Source organism: Kogia breviceps, chromosome 16 (genome assembly GCF_026419965.1).
Source record: "Kogia breviceps isolate mKogBre1 chromosome 16, mKogBre1 haplotype 1, whole genome shotgun sequence".
NCBI classification, from domain to species: Eukaryota; Metazoa; Chordata; class Mammalia; order Artiodactyla; family Physeteridae; genus Kogia; species Kogia breviceps.
Window position 1 is genome coordinate 15,548,318 of NC_081325.1, and position 18,918 is coordinate 15,567,235.

Consider the following 18,918-nt stretch of genomic DNA (forward strand, 5'->3'; position numbering starts at 1 on the left):
AAATTATTTCATGTTTATTACACTCTGTTTAAAGCCAAATGCCATTAGAAAAGACACACTCTGACAATCGCCATCAGAGATCAAGTTGAACAAGCTGCTTTGAATGTTTAATAAATACATTCAATCTTTCAATACAAATTTTAGGCAATGGATCACAAAGAAAGGAGTTTATTTTGGAGTTGCTGAATAAAATAGAAACAAAGAAGAAGAATCCTCTGATTGAAAGATGACAATCTGTATTTATGTATGTCAATCACATAGCCAGGTCATTTACTTCCTCTTACAGTTAGGATTGACCAGTATGCTAGTATGCGTCAGTAACAGCCAATGCCAAAATTGCTCAGCGGCTAAGGTTTGTTTTTTCCTGCTCATGCTTTATGTCAAACACCGTTGGCAGAGAGCTCTGCTGATCTTCATCGCTCGTGGAGCCAGCATCTCTCTCTACACGTGCCCCTATAATCACGAGGGCAGGAAAGGAGGACAGAAGCTCTTAAAGTTTCTCTCTGGAGGAAGCAGACCTCACTTCTGCTCGCATTTCATTAGCCAAAAAGGTCATGTGACCACGCCAAACTTCAAAGGAAGCAGAACATGGCCCAGTAGGAAAGATGAATTGGTACCTGGGTCAGTGGTTTTCGCTCACACCCTTTCTGTCTCTTATTCCTTATTGGGAGAAAAAGCAAGTGAATGAAGACAGGGTGAATGGAGAGACAAACAGAGATATTTTGTCTAGTCATCTGGAGGCCTTTCAAACTATGTTGATGGAAAAAAATAATCTGCATCGTCAAACAGAACTTACAAATAATGTTGAAGCCGTATTGCCCTTGAATCCAGAGCCAAAGATGTATACAACCCTAAAGTTATTTTAAACAATAACATGGATGAACCTCAAAAGATGTGTGCTAAGCAAAAGAAGCCAGACGCAAAAGACCGCATACTGCATGGCGCCATTTATATGAGATTTTAGAAAAGGCAAAACAATAGTGTCAGAAAGGAGATTAGTGGCTGCTGAGGACTGGTGTGTGGGTGGAGAAGATTGACTGCAAAGGGACATGAGGACGCTTTTCAAGGTGATGGAAATATTATATATCATGATTGTGCTGGTGGTACCATCACTATATGCATTTGTGAAACTTATCAGCTTGTACTCTTAAAATTGACAAGTTGTACTGTGCTTAGATTGTATGTCAGTACAAAGCCAGTGCTTTAGAGACCTTATGGGGCATAATTTGTAAACTTTGTCTTAAACTTAGGTTTGTATTCGAACTGTGTGTTCTTGAAAACGTACACACAGTGTTTTGTTGAGGATAAACATGTTATTCTCTTTGTTTCAATTAATATGACCACGGGGACTCTAGTCGTTCCTGACTGCACAAATGAAGAGTCCCTGAAACCCTAATTGATTGCTCTGTCCAGTGCTTCCTTCTGAAATAAAATCATCAAAGGGGTTGTTGACATTGTTTTTATTCCTAGGCCGTCCCATTTGAAGTAGTGTAACTACAGCTGTGGACACAACCAATAGACAAGAGAGCAGTGTCTCAGACGTTGGCAGAAGTCTGTGGGTTGGGCCTGAAGGTAGCCTGTGGCCTGAGGTATGATTGGACTTCAGAGCTCTTCCTAAATACAGTGCTCTACATCAGAAAACAGAACAAAATAAAAAACCCAAACCTCTTCCTTGGAGAGTATAAAATACACAGAGCAGAAGTCCACAGGAAGAGCACAGATCCTCCAAGTTCCTTTTCCCCAACATGGGCCTTTTCAATTTTTATCAAGGCTATTGAGACCAGGATGATGAAAATTAGAGGAAGTGTAGGAAAGAAAAATGGAGAGAAAAGAGAGTCCAAGGTAGACCATGCTCTCTGGACTTGCCTTGTCTCCCATCAGTAACAGGCCCCGACCCCCCCTTATCCACATTCTTCCCCCACGTGAGAACCTGCCTCCAGATCAGCTCTGAGAAGGAGACCCCGGCAGGAGCTGCACGCAGAAGCCATGGGAGAAAAGGCAGCAGCTGTCTCTAGCGGGGTGACAGCTGATGGTATGATAAGCCCATGCGGTAGAGCGAAGGAAGGATAAAGAGAAAGCAGAGCAGGATCAGAGACTGCGGTAGACAGTTGAAGAACGATGGACACGAGAGCTACTTTCATCCTACGCAACGTCCAGCTTTTGGTGGGACATGAGTGGGCAGCAGCCGCTGACTGACTTCCTGTGCTTTTCTCGATTCCCTGCACATCTATCTACCACGGTTTGCATCCTTTCTTCTTTACTCCAGCTCTTTTCCGTCTGTGTCAGTTCTTCCGGTTTTACAAATCAACTGATATCTTTTTCTTCTCAAGTTCAGACCTCCCAGCTCCGTGGCTGGCCTCTCTTACCTGACACAGGTTAAAGGTCCTAATCTTTATTTATTTATTTTTTATGCCAAATCAGGTGACTGGGCGCCCGATGGCAGCAATCTCCAACTTTGCACTTACTGTTAGTACCTCTCCCTTGTCAATTGATTGCATCTGTTTGTGCATATCCTGAACTCTGCTTGAAGGTAAAGATCGCTTCTTACATCTTTTTACCCAAGCAGCACTGTAAATTTGACACAATAGGTGTGAAATATAGAACTGTTGCTTTTATTTAATTTTTCTTGGAGTAACAAAGATCTGGAATTCTCTGGCAAATCAGTTTGTCAAGAAACCAGTGGTATCTCTAGGTTTCCCTAGAAAATATCAGTACCACTATACTTAAGCTATTTTATATGGTGATCTTTAATATTTCAACAAATTCCCACCTACCTCTATGCTAGAAACCCCAGGGTCCTTCCAGATACTTCCAAGAAGGTCCAGAATTTAACAAATAAGATTAGTTTTAATTTATTGAAGATTAGAACAAGATGGAATCTTAACGATGAGCACTTTCAACTCTTTAATATCACGAAGGAGAAAACTGCATCCCTGGGATTTCACTGACTTTGCCTAAAACCCTACAGACAGTTAATGGCAGAAATGAGTCTGAAACCAAGATTTACTAATGTTTATTCTTTTCTGTTTATCATGACAGGAGGCCTCTTCTCTACTTAATTTTTAAAATAAAATAAATGCATGGAAATTTTAACAGGGGTGGCGAGTCTCACTGAAAAACCAGTGACAACTTGGTACAGTGGTTTTCAGGTAGGATTTTCTTCAGCATCACTGGTGGGCTTTGTAAAAGAGACTGATTCCCAAGTCCCCCTTCAATCAGCAGGATAAAAACTCTCAAGGCAGACCCAGAAATGTGTAATATAAAAATAGTTATTATTGATTCGGATGAACCTCAGTTAAGAACCACTGAAAGTAGGAAAAACTGGACTTTGATTTCAATGGCTCTGAAATGGAATCTGAGGTATTCCACTTACTGTGTGATCTTGAGCCAGTTGCTTAACCTCTCTGAGCTTCAAATTCCTCATCTGTACAAAAGGAGATGACAATGGTAGTTCTATAGAGTTAATGACATGAAACACTTAGCACAGTTCCTAGCACAAAGGACACACACAATAAACACTATTTTTACACGGCATCCTGGAAATTCTCATATTCTTCTCTAAGAAGAGATCACATTTGCCCTAGTAGTTGAAGGCATGGGCTCCAAAATCAGAGAAACCTGAGCTCCAAGCCCACCTCTGCCATTTAATGTTTATATAGCTTTGGAAAAAAATACTCAAATTGTCTATGTCTGAGTGTTTTCTTCTGCATGGGCTAACAATAGCATAGTGGTTGGCATATGCAAAAAACCCACAACCCCATATTATTATAATATTATTATTACCGTTATTATTACTATTATTACCACTCTATTCTGACACCTAATATACAGATTTTACCAGCTGAAGGCTCTTCATTTTACTGTGACTAAATGGGACTAGCTATTCAGGTGCTGAATAAGACATCATAAGATGGCATAAATCCACCATTAGAAACTGTTTTACGGTGCGCTTATATTTTTATTGACATAATTTACATACAATTGAATGTGTAGATATTCACTGTACAGATAAATTAGTTCTGAAAAATGCAAACACTCATTTAATTCACTTGTCTATCAGGTATGGAACTACTTTTTTCACTCCAGAAAGTTCCCACATGCCCCTTCCCAGTCAAGCCCACCTCTCCACCTGATACCGTCCGGATTTCTATTATGATGGATTAGCCTGACTTTTCTGGAATATTTTCCATAATACTTTCAAAATCTTCCACATTGTTGCCTTTATCGATAGTTTACTCCTGCATACACTTTGTTATTGTAGTATAGTTAATTTACAATGTTGTATTAATTTCTGCTGTACAGCTGAATACACTTTTAATTATCTAATAGTCGACAGATTACTTCACTCACTGCACTCATTCTGTAAGTCCTATACCAGAGAAATAACTTACATGATCAACTTTTAAAAAAGAAATAGTAAGGATTATAGACACAACATTGCTGATGCAGAATTCTTATCAGCTGGTGGCAGGAATAAAACTAAAACATGATCACTGTAAAATCTGGCTTTGGCTATTTTGTCACCTCCGTGGGGAAAAGGTAGACCGGTCTTGGCTTGATAGCTTTATTCCAGTCTGATATTTTCATGGAGATATCTCAAAATTAAAATGGGGTACTACCAGGGTCACAAAATGCCTTCAAGGTGTTTTCAAAATTAGGAGGCACCACATTTGAAAAATTCCCTAGAGCAGCAATGTCCAATGTGCATGGCTTCACAGGCATAAATGGAAAGCAATATATTAGAGCTTCCACATTTATCTAAAAATAAGAAAGATCTTGAGCTTTACTAACATGTATGATGTGGATTGCCACGGCTCCTTGTGTCCATGGTGGGAGGTCAGGTGAGGGAGGAACAGGAGGTCCACCAGCACCCTTCTGGTGTTCTTAGCACTTTTCAGTGTATGGCATTTACGTGAGCCCCTGTGGAAAGGACTTAAGGATGATATCATCTAGTTTTAATTAAATCAACCATCACAAAATATGGGCTTAAAATTAATCCTGCAAAGAGCTCACAATGAAAGATAACGCGGTGAAGTAAGCACCAGAAAAGATGGCAGCATTGACCCTTCCCTTCCTGGGAAGTTCTTGGTCAACTGCATTGTGAACTTAAGACATGAATAGTAGAAGAATTGGGCAGAAAACATTTGAAATGATCAAGAAGACTATTTGAAATAGGGACTCACTTTCATTATCATTAAAGATGAGCTTTGGCTGAGCTTATGCTGAGCCCGTCTGTTAACTCACGATAAAATGAAGCCATCATGGTTAGCAAGACATCTAAAAGTATTGCCGATTTTATCTTCATCCTTTAAAGTGCTCTATTTTTAGGACTTTCTGGTTCTATTTTTGTATATGCTTTAATATATATACTATTTCGTATGTTAAGTAATTTCTGAATAAATATACATGGAGGTATTCAAATATTTTACCACAGAATGAACAATCTAGTGTAATGCAGCGTGAAGCTACTTCTGTGTGTACTCTCCACTGTGAAGTACTTTTTATCTCTGAATCACAAAGTGAAGAGCAATGAACTTAGGGATACGTGGGATCAAGTTCACTACGTTCTAATGCCATGTATGGTTTGGTCTCACGAAGCTGCTTCGCCTCGTAGTTGTGCTTCTGGAATGTGGTTAGATGGACTGTGTATTACATTTAAAGAATATAGTGCCTTCCAAAGTAATGCAAAACACCCTTTTTTGGACTATTCTTCCAGAAATTTGCATATTCCCTTACTACCTGGATGTGTTGAACACTTACTACCAGGCTCCTTAGTGCCCACAATCATGTAGATTCACGCAACTATGTTTTGCTATCTTGAATCTTGAATTTATTCTACTCCCGTGAACTTGCTTATTGTTTTACTGGAATGTTTAATGAGTGGGAAGAGGGGAAAAAAAAAAAGAAAACAGAGAAAGAGAAAAATAGAAGCTTTTAAATATCAGAAGTGAAACTGGGATTATTCTTAGGCAACTAATAGTAGTATCTGCTACCATAATAATCCTCTGCTTTGTGTAGTGCTTTTCTTCCAAAGAATGTAAAACACTTTATAGGAAGCTTGAGATCACGTGATGAATCCACATCAAAACTAGGAAGAAGTTAGCTCCTGGTTAATTTTTATTGATAAATGCCTTTGGGACTTACACCTGGGGTCAGGGTTTAATTACTCATCTGAGAAAGGAGAGGAGAATTTTGATGGGAAGGGGAAAAAAATAAAAAGAGAAATTGAACAGCAGAAAGAGTAAAAGCAAACATCACTGGTTATTTTCCAGTTACCTTTGTTTCCTTCTGTCACTTACCACCTCTACAAAATTTAATTGGTTTTCATCAGGTGGTGGGCAAATCCCAGTTTCGTGATTACCTTCTGCCTCTTCAGAATGTTCCTAACAGTTTCAATTTTCTCTCTTTTTAAAGTTGCTTGTGCTGCTACTTGGTGGAATTGTGTTTATGTGAGGGACAAAGCATTTGCTGAGAAATATTTTTCGTGTGCCCACATTATAGACTAAACATTCCCAATACATGTGCTTGAGGCCTTCTCATAAACATTCCTCAAATGTACTTATTCTATAACGTGTAGATGAGCATATCCTTAAAAATACTTTCTAGTTTTTGGGCACGAATTGATTTATTTCTACATAACAGATGCTTTTCTGATAAAGCTCCTTGACTCACCATTTTTTAGAAGTCAGCCCATGCTGGATTTAACTGCTCCCGTTGATATGCTGTTCCGTAGATCTAGTCTATTTTTTTCTTGCGTTATATGTTTAGTCTACCTGATTTGTTTGCAATCTCTCAAGGACAGTAGCTGTACTCATTGCTTCCTTTGGCGGTATTTACTCAGTGGAAGCATTTTCTTCACTACTGTGATCATAAGCTAGAGTTCCCCCACCCCCCCAATTTTCAGGAGGCATGTGGAGCCTCCCATACAGGGTACATTTAGATGGCAGTGTAGAGCTCATGCTTATGATTTACTCATTCATTCAACTAATATTTTTGATCTCCTGCTACCTGCCAGAAGCTATTTTAAGCTCAACAGTAAACAGACAAAAACTTCTGACCTCATGTGGCTGGTGTTTCAGTGACGGCAAAACAGATAATAAACAAAATAAACAGGGAAGATATTGAGTAAGTTAGCTAGTTCTAAATACCAAAAGGAATAAAACACCTAAAAGGTAGCATCTGAATATAGACCAAGAAAATGAGGGAGTAATCCATGGAATAATCTGGAAGGAAAACTTTCCCTGCAGGGGAGAGAAAGTGCACTAAGGCGGGAGCAGGACTGGTTTGTTCCAGGAAGAACAAAGAGGCCGTCCCTCAGGAGTAGAGGGAGGATCTAGGAAAGCAGTGGGAGGAGAACTCAGCAACGTACTGGGCCCCACAGTGAAGGGGCTTGTGGGGTACTGAAAAGACCGTACTTTTACTCTGAGGAGAAGGAAAGCTATTTGCTTACTGGGGCTGCTGTAACAAGTCACCACAAACTGGGTGATTTAGGCAACAGAAATTTATTGTCTCACACTCCTGGAGGCTAGAAGTTCAAAATCAAGGTGTTGGCAGGGTCGGTTCCTCCTGAGGGAGAATGTGGAGCAAGGCTCTCTCCTTGGCTTGTAGATGGCTGTCATCATGTTCACATGACATTCTCCCTGTATTTGAGTCTGTGTCCAAATTTCCCTTTTTAATAAGGAAACCAGTCGTGTTGGATTATGGTCCACCCTCATGACCTCATTTGAAGTTGGTGAAGACCCTATCTCCAAATAAGGTCATACTCTGAATTGCAAGAGTTGAGGGTTTCAACATATGAATTTTGGAGGGACACAGTTCAATCCATAACAGAAGCTACTGGAGGTTGTGGAGCACAGAAGTACGGGGCCAAACTCTACTTAAAAGGATCGCTTGTCCTTCAGTGCCAAGAATGGAAGCTGGGACACTGGGCAGGAAGCTCTTGCAATAATCCAGGTGAGAAATAATGGTGGTGGCCGTGGAAGCAAGGGATGAAAGCAGTTAGGTTCTGGATATACTCTGAAGGTGAGCCGATAGGCTTTTCTGGTAGGTAAGCAGTAGAGTCTGAGAAAAAGTAGTCTAGAATAACTCTGAGTCACCTTTTTTATAAGGTTGGGGATACACAGCAAGAGCAGCAAGTTTGGAGGGGAATAAAAGGACATTTAAGACATGTTGCATTTGAGATGCCTATTACACATCCAAGAGGAGATGCCAAGATCCAGCTCAATAAATGTGTCTGGAGTTCAGAGGTGAGGTCCATGCTCAACACACAGATAGTCCTCAAAGCCAAGAGGCTGGAGTGTGAATAGAGAAGAGATTAAAGAACTAAGCCGCAAAAAAAAAAAAAAAAAAAAAAAGGAAGAGATTAATATTAGGAAGTGAAAGGGTTTATATCAAAGTTCCAACATGTTAGGAAACATTCAGTGCACTCTTCCTGGATTACAGAAGCCAAGCCCACCCACATCAGTCTAATCATCTTCTAGGCTTTAAAGTCATCAGTAAATGTTTTCCAAAGGTGCTTTTCGGAACCTATGTAATTAAAAAGATTTTAAAGTAGCCATACTTTAAAGAAGCCCTGCTCTTCATCATGTCTTTGAAAAGTGAGGCAAAATCTTAGTGTTCTGAGCATTGTAGCTGTATAATAATCGAGCACAGTCCCAGTATGATAAAATAAGCAGATCAGCCTCTTTATGGACCATAAGACGATGTGGCTTTTGCGAAACAAATCTGTATGTCTAAGGAGAGGGCCTACATCAGTCTCTGCTGCTGAAGATGTTTACTATTAGTGATTCGTGCTATGGAGGAACTGTTTCCCCACTTCCCTGCCCTAGGGGACAATTGCTCCATGTAAGTTACAACAAGTAGATTTGTTGTCTGAGCAAAATAATGGATTTGGTGTTTTTGGAGGCCACCACAGGTATAGCTCAGTTATAGGGACGGCAGTAATACATACTGAGGGGGTGGGATTGAGTGCAGGCAGGAAACATCTCTCTGAACCACAAGGATGGAGTCCTTCTCTAATGTTGACAGTCATAAAAGGTCAAGGACGGGCAGGGTCCTGAAAGTCATCAGGCTCATCCAAAATTAAACCACCTTAGGAAAAGAATCAACCCTTTTGTTTTTAAAAAATGACTCCAGAGACGGTCATTACAACAGTGGCCAAGGTCAGGCTCCTAAGCAAAGTAATTTTTCTTGTCTCTAACTTTGATGATTTTCCCTTCCTTTAAGATACCTTTTAAAAGTCATATATCACACCAATAACATATCAACATCAATTTTTTTTAATATGATGAGAGGCATATTCATGGATTCTAGCTTTAGATAGACATTTACTTTTTTTTTTCTTTTTGAGAGAGATTATGAGGAGAGAGAGGGATTATGAGGAGAGAGAGATTATGAGGAGAGAGAGATTATGAGGAGAGAGAGATTATGAGGAGAGATTATGAGGAGAGAGATTATGAGGAGAGATTATGAGGAGAGAGAGATTATGAGGAGAGAGATTATGAGGAGAGAGAGAGATTATGAGGAGAGAGAGAGATTATGAGGAGAGAGATCATGAGGAGAGAGAGATTATGAGGAGAGAGATTATGAGGAGAGATTATGAGGAGAGAGAGATTATGAGGAGAGAGAGATTATGAGGAGAGAGAGGGATTATGAGAGAGATTATGAGGAGAGAGAGATTCTGAGGAGATATTATGAGGAGAGAGAGATTATGAGGAGAGAGAGATTATGAGGAGAGAGGTAAGAGGAGAGAGGAATGAGGAGAGAGAGAGATTATGAGGAGAGAGAGATTATGAGGAGAGAGGTATGAGGAGAGAGAGAGAGATTATGAGGAGAGAGAGACATTATGAGGAGAGAGAGATTATGAGGAGAGATTATGAGGAGATTATGAGGAGAGATTATGAGGAGAGATTATGAGGAGAGAGAGATTATGAGGAGAGAGAGATTATGAGGAGAGAGAGAGATTATGAGGAGAGAGAGAGAGGTTTTGAGGAGAGAGAGAGATTATGAGGAGAGAGAGAGAGATTCTGAGGAGAGAGAGAGAGATTCTGAGGAGAGAGAGAGATTCTGAGGAGAGAGAGAGAGATTCTGAGGAGAGAGAGAGAGATTCTGAGGAGAGAGAGAGATTATGAGGAGAGAGAGATTCTGAGGAGAGAGAGAGAGGTTATGAGGAGAGAGAGAGATTCTGAGGAGAGAGAGAGAGATTCTGAGGAGAGAGAGAGAGATTCTGAGGAGAGAGAGAGAGATTCTGAGGAGAGAGAGAGATTCTGAGGAGAGAGAGAGAGATTCTGAGGAGAGAGAGAGATTCTGAGGAGAGAGAGAGAGGTTATGAGGAGAGAGAGAGAGAGAGTATGAGGAGAGAGAGAGATTATGAGGAGAGATTATGAGGAGAGAGATTATGAGGAGAGAGAGAGGTTTTGAGGAGAGAGAGAGAGATTATGAGGAGAGAGAGGTTATGAGGAGAGAGAGAAAGATTATGAGGAGAGAGAGTATGAGGAGAGAGATAGATAGATTATGAGGAGAGAGAGAGAGATTATGAGGAGAGAGAGAGAGGTTATGAGGAGAGAGAGAGAGAGTATGAGGAGAGAGAGAGATTATGAGGAGAGATTATGAGGAGAGAGATTATGAGGAGAGAGAGAGGTTTTGAGGAGAGAGAGAGAGATTATGAGGAGAGAGAGGTTATGAGGAGAGAGAGAAAGATTATGAGGAGAGAGAGTATGAGGAGAGAGAGAGATAGATTATGAGGAGAGAGAGAGATTTTGAGGAGAGAGAGAGAGATTATGAGGAGAGAGAGAGGTTATGAGGAGAGAGAGAGGGATTATGAAGAGAGAGAGAGAGGTTATGAGGAGAGAGAGAGAGGTTATGAGGAGAGAGAGAGAGATTATGAGGAGAGAGACATTATGAGGAGAGATTATGAGGAGAGAGAGATTATGAGGAGAGAGAGAGGTTTTGAGGAGAGAGATTATGAGGAGAGAGAGAGATTATGAGGAGAGAGACAGAGGTTATGAGGAGAGAGAGATTATGAGGAGAGAGAGAGAGATTCTGAGGAGAGAGAGAGAGATTCTGAGGAGAGAGAGAGAGATTCTGAGGAGAGAGAGAGAGATTCTGAGGAGAGAGAGAGATTCTGAGGAGAGAGAGAGAGATTCTGAGGAGAGAGAGAGAGACTCTGAGGAGAGAGAGAGAGATTCTGAGGAGAGAGAGAGAGATTCTGAGGAGAGAGAGATTCTGAGGAGAGAGGTTATGAGGAGAGAGAGAGATTCTGAGGAGAGAGAGAGAGATTCTGAGGAGAGAGAGAGAGATTCTGAGGAGAGACAGAGAGATTCTGAGGAGAGAGAGAGAGATTCTGAGGAGAGAGAGAGATTCTGAGGAGAGAGAGAGAGAGATTCTGAGGAGAGAGAGAGAGATTCTGAGGAGAGAGAGAGAGATTCTGAGGAGAGAGAGAGATTCTGAGGAGAGAGAGAGAGATTCTGAGGAGAGAGAGAGAGATTCTGAGGAGAGAGAGATTCTGAGGAGAGAGAGAGAGGTTATGAGGAGAGAGAGAGAGATTCTGAGGAGAGAGAGATCATGAGGAGAGAGGTTATGAGGAGAGAGAGATTCTGAGGAGAGAGAGAGAGGTTCTGAGGAGAGAGAGAGATTCTGAGGAGAGAGGTTATGAGGAGAGAGAGAGAGATTCTGAGGAGAGAGAGAGATTCTGAGGAGAGAGAGAGAGATTCTGAGGAGAGAGAGAGAGATTCTGAGGAGAGAGAGATTCTGAGGAGAGAGGTTATGAGGAGAGAGAGAGAGATTCTGAGGAGAGAGAGAGAGATTCTGAGGAGAGAGAGAGATTCTGAGGAGAGAGAGAGAGATTCTGAGGAGAGAGAGAGAGATTCTGAGGAGAGAGAGAGAGATTCTGAGGAGAGAGAGAGAGATTCTGAGGAGAGAGAGAGATATTCTGAGGAGAGAGAGAGAGAGATTCTGAGGAGAGAGAGAGAGATTCTGAGGAGAGAGAGAGAGATTCTGAGGAGAGAGAGAGAGATTCTGAGGAGAGAGAGAGAGATTCTGAGGAGAGAGAGAGAGATTCTGAGGAGAGAGAGAGAGATTCTGAGGAGAGAGAGAGAGGTTATGAGGAGAGAGAGAGAGATTCTGAGGAGAGAGAGATCATGAGGAGAGAGGTTATGAGGAGAGAGAGATTCTGAGGAGAGAGAGAGAGGTTCTGAGGAGAGAGAGAGATTCTGAGGAGAGAGGTTATGAGGAGAGAGAGAGAGATTCTGAGGAGAGAGAGAGATTCTGAGGAGAGAGAGAGAGATTCTGAGGAGAGAGAGAGAGATTCTGAGGAGAGAGAGATTCTGAGGAGAGAGGTTATGAGGAGAGAGAGAGAGATTCTGAGGAGAGAGAGAGATTCTGAGGAGAGAGAGAGAGATTCTGAGGAGAGAGAGAGAGATTCTGAGGAGAGAGAGAGAGATTCTGAGGAGAGAGAGAGAGATTCTGAGGAGAGAGAGAGATTCTGAGGAGAGAGAGAGAGATTCTGAGGAGAGAGAGAGAGATTCTGAGGAGAGAGAGAGAGATTCTGAGGAGAGAGAGATTCTGAGGAGAGAGGTTATGAGGAGAGAGAGAGAGATTCTGAGGAGAGAGAGAGAGATTCTGAGGAGAGAGAGAGAGATTCTGAGGAGAGAGAGAGAGATTCTGAGGAGAGAGAGAGAGATTCTGAGGAGAGAGAGAGATTCTGAGGAGAGAGAGAGAGATTCTGAGGAGAGAGAGAGAGATTCTGAGGAGAGAGAGAGAGATTCTGAGGAGAGAGAGATTCTGAGGAGAGAGAGAGAGGGTATGAGGAGAGAGAGAGAGATTCTGAGGAGAGAGGTTATGAGGAGAGAGAGAGATTCTGAGGAGAGAGAGAGAGATTCTGAGGAGAGAGAGAGAGAGAGATTCTGAGGAGAGAGAGAGAGATTCTGAGGAGAGAGAGAGAGATTCTGAGGAGAGAGAGAGAGATTCTGAGGAGAGAGAGAGAGATTCTGAGGAGAGAGAGAGAGATTCTGAGGAGAGAGAGAGATTCTGAGGAGAGAGAGAGAGATTCTGAGGAGAGAGAGAGAGATTCTGAGGAGAGAGAGATTCTGAGGAGAGAGGTTATGAGGAGAGAGAGAGAGATTCTGAGGAGAGAGAGAGATTCTGAGGAGAGAGAGAGAGATTCTGAGGAGAGAGAGAGAGATTCTGAGGAGAGAGAGAGATTCTGAGGAGAGAGAGAGAGATTCTGAGGAGAGAGAGAGAGATTCTGAGGAGAGAGAGAGAGATTCTGAGGAGAGAGAGAGAGATTCTGAGGAGAGAGAGAGATTCTGAGGAGAGAGAGAGAGATTCTGAGGAGAGAGAGAGAGATTCTGAGGAGAGAGAGATTCTGAGGAGAGAGGTTATGAGGAGAGAGAGAGAGATTCTGAGGAGAGAGAGAGATTCTGAGGAGAGAGAGAGAGATTCTGAGGAGAGAGAGAGAGATTCTGAGGAGAGAGAGAGAGATTCTGAGGAGAGAGAGAGAGATTCTGAGGAGAGAGAGAGAGATTCTGAGGAGAGAGAGAGAGATTCTGAGGAGAGAGAGAGAGATTCTGAGGAGAGAGAGAGATTCTGAGGAGAGAGAGAGAGATTCTGAGGAGAGAGAGAGAGATTCTGAGGAGAGAGAGAGAGATTCTGAGGAGAGAGAGAGAGATTCTGAGGAGAGAGAGAGATTCTGAGGAGAGAGAGAGAGATTCTGAGGAGAGAGAGAGAGATTCTGAGGAGAGAGAGATTCTGAGGAGAGAGGTTATGAGGAGAGAGAGAGAGATTCTGAGGAGAGAGAGAGATTCTGAGGAGAGAGAGAGAGATTCTGAGGAGAGAGAGAGAGATTCTGAGGAGAGAGAGAGAGATTCTGAGGAGAGAGAGAGAGATTCTGAGGAGAGAGAGAGAGATTCTGAGGAGAGAGAGAGATTCTGAGGAGAGAGAGAGAGATTCTGAGGAGAGAGAGAGAGATTCTGAGGAGAGAGAGAGAGATTCTGAGGAGAGAGAGATTCTGAGGAGAGAGGTTATGAGGAGAGAGAGAGAGATTCTGAGGAGAGAGAGAGAGATTCTGAGGAGAGAGAGAGAGATTCTGAGGAGAGAGAGAGAGATTCTGAGGAGAGAGAGAGAGATTCTGAGGAGAGAGAGAGATTCTGAGGAGAGAGAGAGAGATTCTGAGGAGAGAGAGAGAGATTCTGAGGAGAGAGAGAGAGATTCTGAGGAGAGAGAGATTCTGAGGAGAGAGAGAGAGGGTATGAGGAGAGAGAGAGAGATTCTGAGGAGAGAGGTTATGAGAGAGAGAGAGATTCTGAGGAGAGAGAGAGAGATTCTGAGGAGAGAGAGAGAGAGATTCTGAGGAGAGAGAGAGAGATTCTGAGGAGAGAGAGAGAGATTCTGAGGAGAGAGAGAGAGATTCTGAGGAGAGAGAGAGAGATTCTGAGGAGAGAGAGAGAGATTCTGAGGAGAGAGAGAGATTCTGAGGAGAGAGAGAGAGATTCTGAGGAGAGAGAGAGAGATTCTGAGGAGAGAGAGATTCTGAGGAGAGAGGTTATGAGGAGAGAGAGAGAGATTCTGAGGAGAGAGAGAGATTCTGAGGAGAGAGAGAGAGATTCTGAGGAGAGAGAGAGAGATTCTGAGGAGAGAGAGAGAGATTCTGAGGAGAGAGAGAGAGATTCTGAGGAGAGAGAGAGAGATTCTGAGGAGAGAGAGAGAGATTCTGAGGAGAGAGAGAGAGATTCTGAGGAGAGAGAGAGATTCTGAGGAGAGAGAGAGAGATTCTGAGGAGAGAGAGAGAGATTCTGAGGAGAGAGAGAGAGATTCTGAGGAGAGAGAGAGAGTTATGAGGAGAGAGAGAGAGATTCTGAGGAGAGAGAGATCATGAGAGAGAGGTTATGAGGAGAGAGAGATTCTGAGGAGAGAGAGAGAGGTTCTGAGGAGAGAGAGAGATCTGAGGAGAGAGGTTATGAGGAGAGAGAGAGAGATTCTGAGGAGAGAGAGAGATTCTGAGGAGAGAGAGAGAGATTCTGAGGAGAGAGAGAGAGATTCTGAGGAGAGAGAGATTCTGAGAGAGAGGTTATGAGGAGAGAGAGAGAGATTCTGAGGAGAGAGAGAGATTCTGAGGAGAGAGAGAGAGATTCTGAGGAGAGAGAGAGAGATTCTGAGGAGAGAGAGAGAGATTCTGAGGAGAGAGAGAGAGATTCTGAGGAGAGAGAGAGATTCTGAGGAGAGAGAGAGAGATTCTGAGGAGAGAGAGAGAGATTCTGAGGAGAGAGAGAGAGATTCTGAGGAGAGAGAGAGATTCTGAGGAGAGAGGTTATGAGGAGAGAGAGAGAGATTCTGAGGAGAGAGAGAGAGATTCTGAGGAGAGAGAGAGAGATTCTGAGGAGAGAGAGAGAGATTCTGAGGAGAGAGAGAGAGATTCTGAGGAGAGAGAGAGATTCTGAGGAGAGAGAGAGAGATTCTGAGGAGAGAGAGAGAGATTCTGAGGAGAGAGAGAGAGATTCTGAGGAGAGAGAGATTCTGAGGAGAGAGAGAGATATGAGGAGAGAGAGAGAGATTCTGAGGAGAGAGGTTCTGAGGAGAGGAGAGAGATTCTGAGGAGAGAGAGAGAGATTCTGAGGAGAGAGAGAGAGAGATTCTGAGGAGAGAGAGAGAGATTCTGAGGAGAGAGAGAGAGATTCTGAGGAGAGAGAGAGAGATTCTGAGGAGAGAGAGAGAGATTCTGAGGAGAGAGAGAGAGATTCTGAGGAGAGAGAGAGATTCTGAGGAGAGAGAGAGAGATTCTGAGGAGAGAGAGAGATTCTGAGGAGAGAGAGATTCTGAGGAGAGAGGTTATGAGGAGAGAGAGAGAGATTCTGAGGAGAGAGAGAGATTCTGAGGAGAGAGAGAGAGATTCTGAGGAGAGAGAGAGAGATTCTGAGGAGAGAGAGAGAGATTCTGAGGAGAGAGAGAGAGATTCTGAGGAGAGAGAGAGAGATTCTGAGGAGAGAGAGAGATTCTGAGGAGAGAGAGAGAGATTCTGAGAGAGAGAGAGAGATTCTGAGGAGAGAGAGAGAGATTCTGAGGAGGAGAGAGATTCTGAGGAGAGAGGTTATGAGGAGAGAGAGAGAGATTCTGAGGAGAGAGAGAGAGATTCTGAGGAGAGAGAGAGAGATTCTGAGGAGAGAGAGAGAGATTCTGAGGAAGAGAGAGAGATTCTGAGGAGAGAGAGAGATTCTGAGGAGAGAGAGAGAGATTCTGAGGAGAGAGAGAGAGATTCTGAGGAGAGAGAGAGAGATTCTGAGGAGAGAGAGATTCTGAGGAGAGAGAGAGAGGTATGAGGAGAGAGAGAGAGATTCTGAGGAGAGAGGATTTGAGGAGAGAGAGAGATTCTGAGGAGAGAGAGAGAGATTCTGAGGAGAGAGAGAGAGATTCTGAGGAGAGAGAGAGAGATTCTGAGGAGAGAGAGAGAGATTCTGAGGAGAGAGAGAGAGATTCTGAGGAGAGAGAGAGAGATTCTGAGAGAGAGAGAGAGATTCTGAGGAGAGAGAGAGATTCTGAGGAGAGAGAGAGAGATTCTGAGGAGAGAGAGAGAGATTCTGAGGAGAGAGAGAGATTCTGAGGAGAGAGGTTATGAGGAGAGAGAGAGAGATTCTGAGGAGAGAGAGAGATTCTGAGGAGAGAGAGAGATTCTGAGGAGAGAGAGAGAGATTCTGAGGAGAGAGAGAGAGATTCTGAGGAGAGAGAGAGAGATTCTGAGGAGAGAGAGAGATTCTGAGGAGAGAGAGAGAGATTCTGAGGAGAGAGAGAGAGATTCTGAGGAGAGAGAGAGATTCTGAGGAGAGAGAGAGAGATTCTGAGGAGAGAGAGAGAGATTCTGAGGAGAGAGAGAGAGATTCTGAGGAGAGAGAGAGAGGTTATGAGGAGAGAGAGAGAGATTCTGAGGAGAGAGAGATCATGAGGAGAGAGTTGAGAGAGAGATTCTGAGGAGAGAGAGAGAGGTTCTGAGGAGAGAGAGAGATTCTGAGGAGAGAGGTTATGAGGAGAGAGAGAGAGATTCTGAGGAGAGAGAGAGATTCTGAGGAGAGAGAGAGAGATTCTGAGGAGAGAGAGAGAGATTCTGAGGAGAGAGAGATTCTGAGGAGAGAGTTATGAGGAGAGAGAGAGAGATTCTGAGGAGAGAGAGAGATTCTGAGGAGAGAGAGAGAGATTCTGAGGAGAGAGAGAGAGATTCTGAGGAGAGAGAGAGAGATTCTGAGGAGAGAGAGAGAGATTCTGAGGAGAGAGAGAGATTCTGAGGAGAGAGAGAGAGATTCTGAGGAGAGAGAGAGAGATTCTGAGAGAGAGAGAGAGATTCTGAGGAGAGAGAGATTCTGAGGAGAGAGGTATGAGGAGAGAGAGAGAGATTCTGAGGAGAGAGAGAGAGATTCTGAGGAGAGAGAGAGAGATTCTGAGGAGAGAGAGAGAGATTCTGAGGAGAGAGAGAGAGATTCTGAGGAGAGAGAGAGATTCTGAGGAGAGAGAGAGATTCTGAGGAGAGAGAGAGAGATTCTGAGGAGAGAGAGAGAGATTCTGAGGAGAGAGAGATTCTGAGGAGAGAGAGAGAGGATTATAGAGAGAGAGAGATTCTGAGGAGAGAGTTATGAGGAGAGAGAGGATTCTGAGGAGAGAGAGAGAGATTCTGAGAGAGAGAGAGAGAGATTCTGAGGAGAGAGAGAGAGATTCTGAGGAGAGAGAGAGAGATTCTGAGGAGAGAGAGAGAGATTCTGAGGAGAGAGAGAGAGATTCTGAGGAGAGAGAGAGAGATTCTGAGGAGAGAGAGATTCTGAGGAGAGAGAGAGAGATTCTGAGGAGAGAGAGAGAGATTCTGAGGAGAGAGAGATTCTGAGGAGAGAGGTTATGAGGAGAGAGAGAGAGATTCTGAGGAGAGAGAGAGATTCTGAGGAGAGAGAGAGAGATTCTGAGGAGAGAGAGAGAGATTCTGAGGAGGAGAGAGAGAGATTCTGAGGAGAGAGAGAGAGATTCTGAGGAGAGAGAGAGAGATTCTGAGGAGAGAGAGAGATTCTGAGGAGAGAGAGAGAGATTCTGAGGAGAGAGAGAGAGATTCTGAGAGAGAGAGAGAGATTCTGAGGAGAGAGAGAGATTCTGAGGAGAGAGAGAGAGATTCTGAGGAGAGAGAGAGATTCTGAGGAGAGAGAGAGAGATTCTGAGGAGAGATAGAGAGATTCTGAGGAGAGAGAGAGATTCTGAGGAGAGAGAGAGAGATTCTGAGGAGAGAGAGGAGATTCTGAGGAGAGAGAGAGAGATTCTGAGGAGAGAGAGAGAGATTCTGAGGAGAGAGAGAGATTATGAGAGAGAGAGAGATTCTGAGGAGAGAGGAGAGAGTTCTGAGGAGAGAGAGAGAGATTCTGAGGAGAGAGAGAGAGATTCTGAGGAGAGAGAGAGAGTTCTGAGGAGAGAGAGAGATTCTGAGGAGAGAGAGAGAGATTCTGAGGAGAGAGAGAGAGATTCTGTAGGAGAGAGAGAGAGATTCTGAGGAGAGAGAGAGAGGATTCTGAGGAGAGAGAGAGAGATTCTGAGGAGAGAGAGAGAGATTCTGAGGAGAGAGAGAGAGATTCTGAGGAGAGAGAGTAGAGAGAGGTCTGAGGAGAGAGAGAGAGATCTGAGGAGAGAGAGAGAGATTCTGAGGAGAGAGAGAGAGATTCTGAGGAGAGAGAGAGATTCTGAGAGAGAGAGAGAGATTCTGAGGAGAGAGAGAGATTCTGAGGAGAGAGAGATTCTGAGGAGAGAGAGAGAGATTCTGAGGAGAGAGAGAGAGATTCTGAGAGAGAGAGAGAGATTCTGAGAAGGAGAGAGAGAGATTCTGAGGAGAGAGAGAGAGATTCTGAGGAGAGAGATTAGAGATTCTGAGAGAGAGAGAGAGATTCTGAGGAGAGAGAGAGAGATTCT

The 18,918-nt window shown here is 43.3% G+C and overlaps 2 protein-coding genes across 15 annotated transcripts in view; one reads left to right on the forward strand and one right to left on the reverse strand.

Moving 5' to 3' along the window:
* COG6 (component of oligomeric golgi complex 6) overlaps positions 1–18,918 on the forward strand; it is a 336,439-nt gene that overhangs the window by 261,924 nt on the left and 55,597 nt on the right. The gene's annotated exons all lie outside the window — the stretch shown is intronic.
* Positions 1–18,918, reverse strand: part of LOC136792765 (uncharacterized) — a 439,122-nt gene that overhangs the window by 26,226 nt on the left and 393,978 nt on the right. For 8 of the 10 annotated variants that reach the window (XR_010837131.1, XM_067016226.1, XM_067016229.1 and 5 more), the window contains one exon: positions 3,374–3,424. The exons of the other annotated variants lie outside the window; for them this stretch is intronic. Coding sequence is in view for 7 of the 8 variants with exons in the window: in XM_067016226.1 (XP_066872327.1) it covers positions 3,374–3,424 (51 nt within the window). In the remaining variant the exon portion in view is untranslated. The remainder of the gene's footprint in view (positions 1–3,373; positions 3,425–18,918) is intronic. 10 annotated transcript variants of the gene reach the window in all.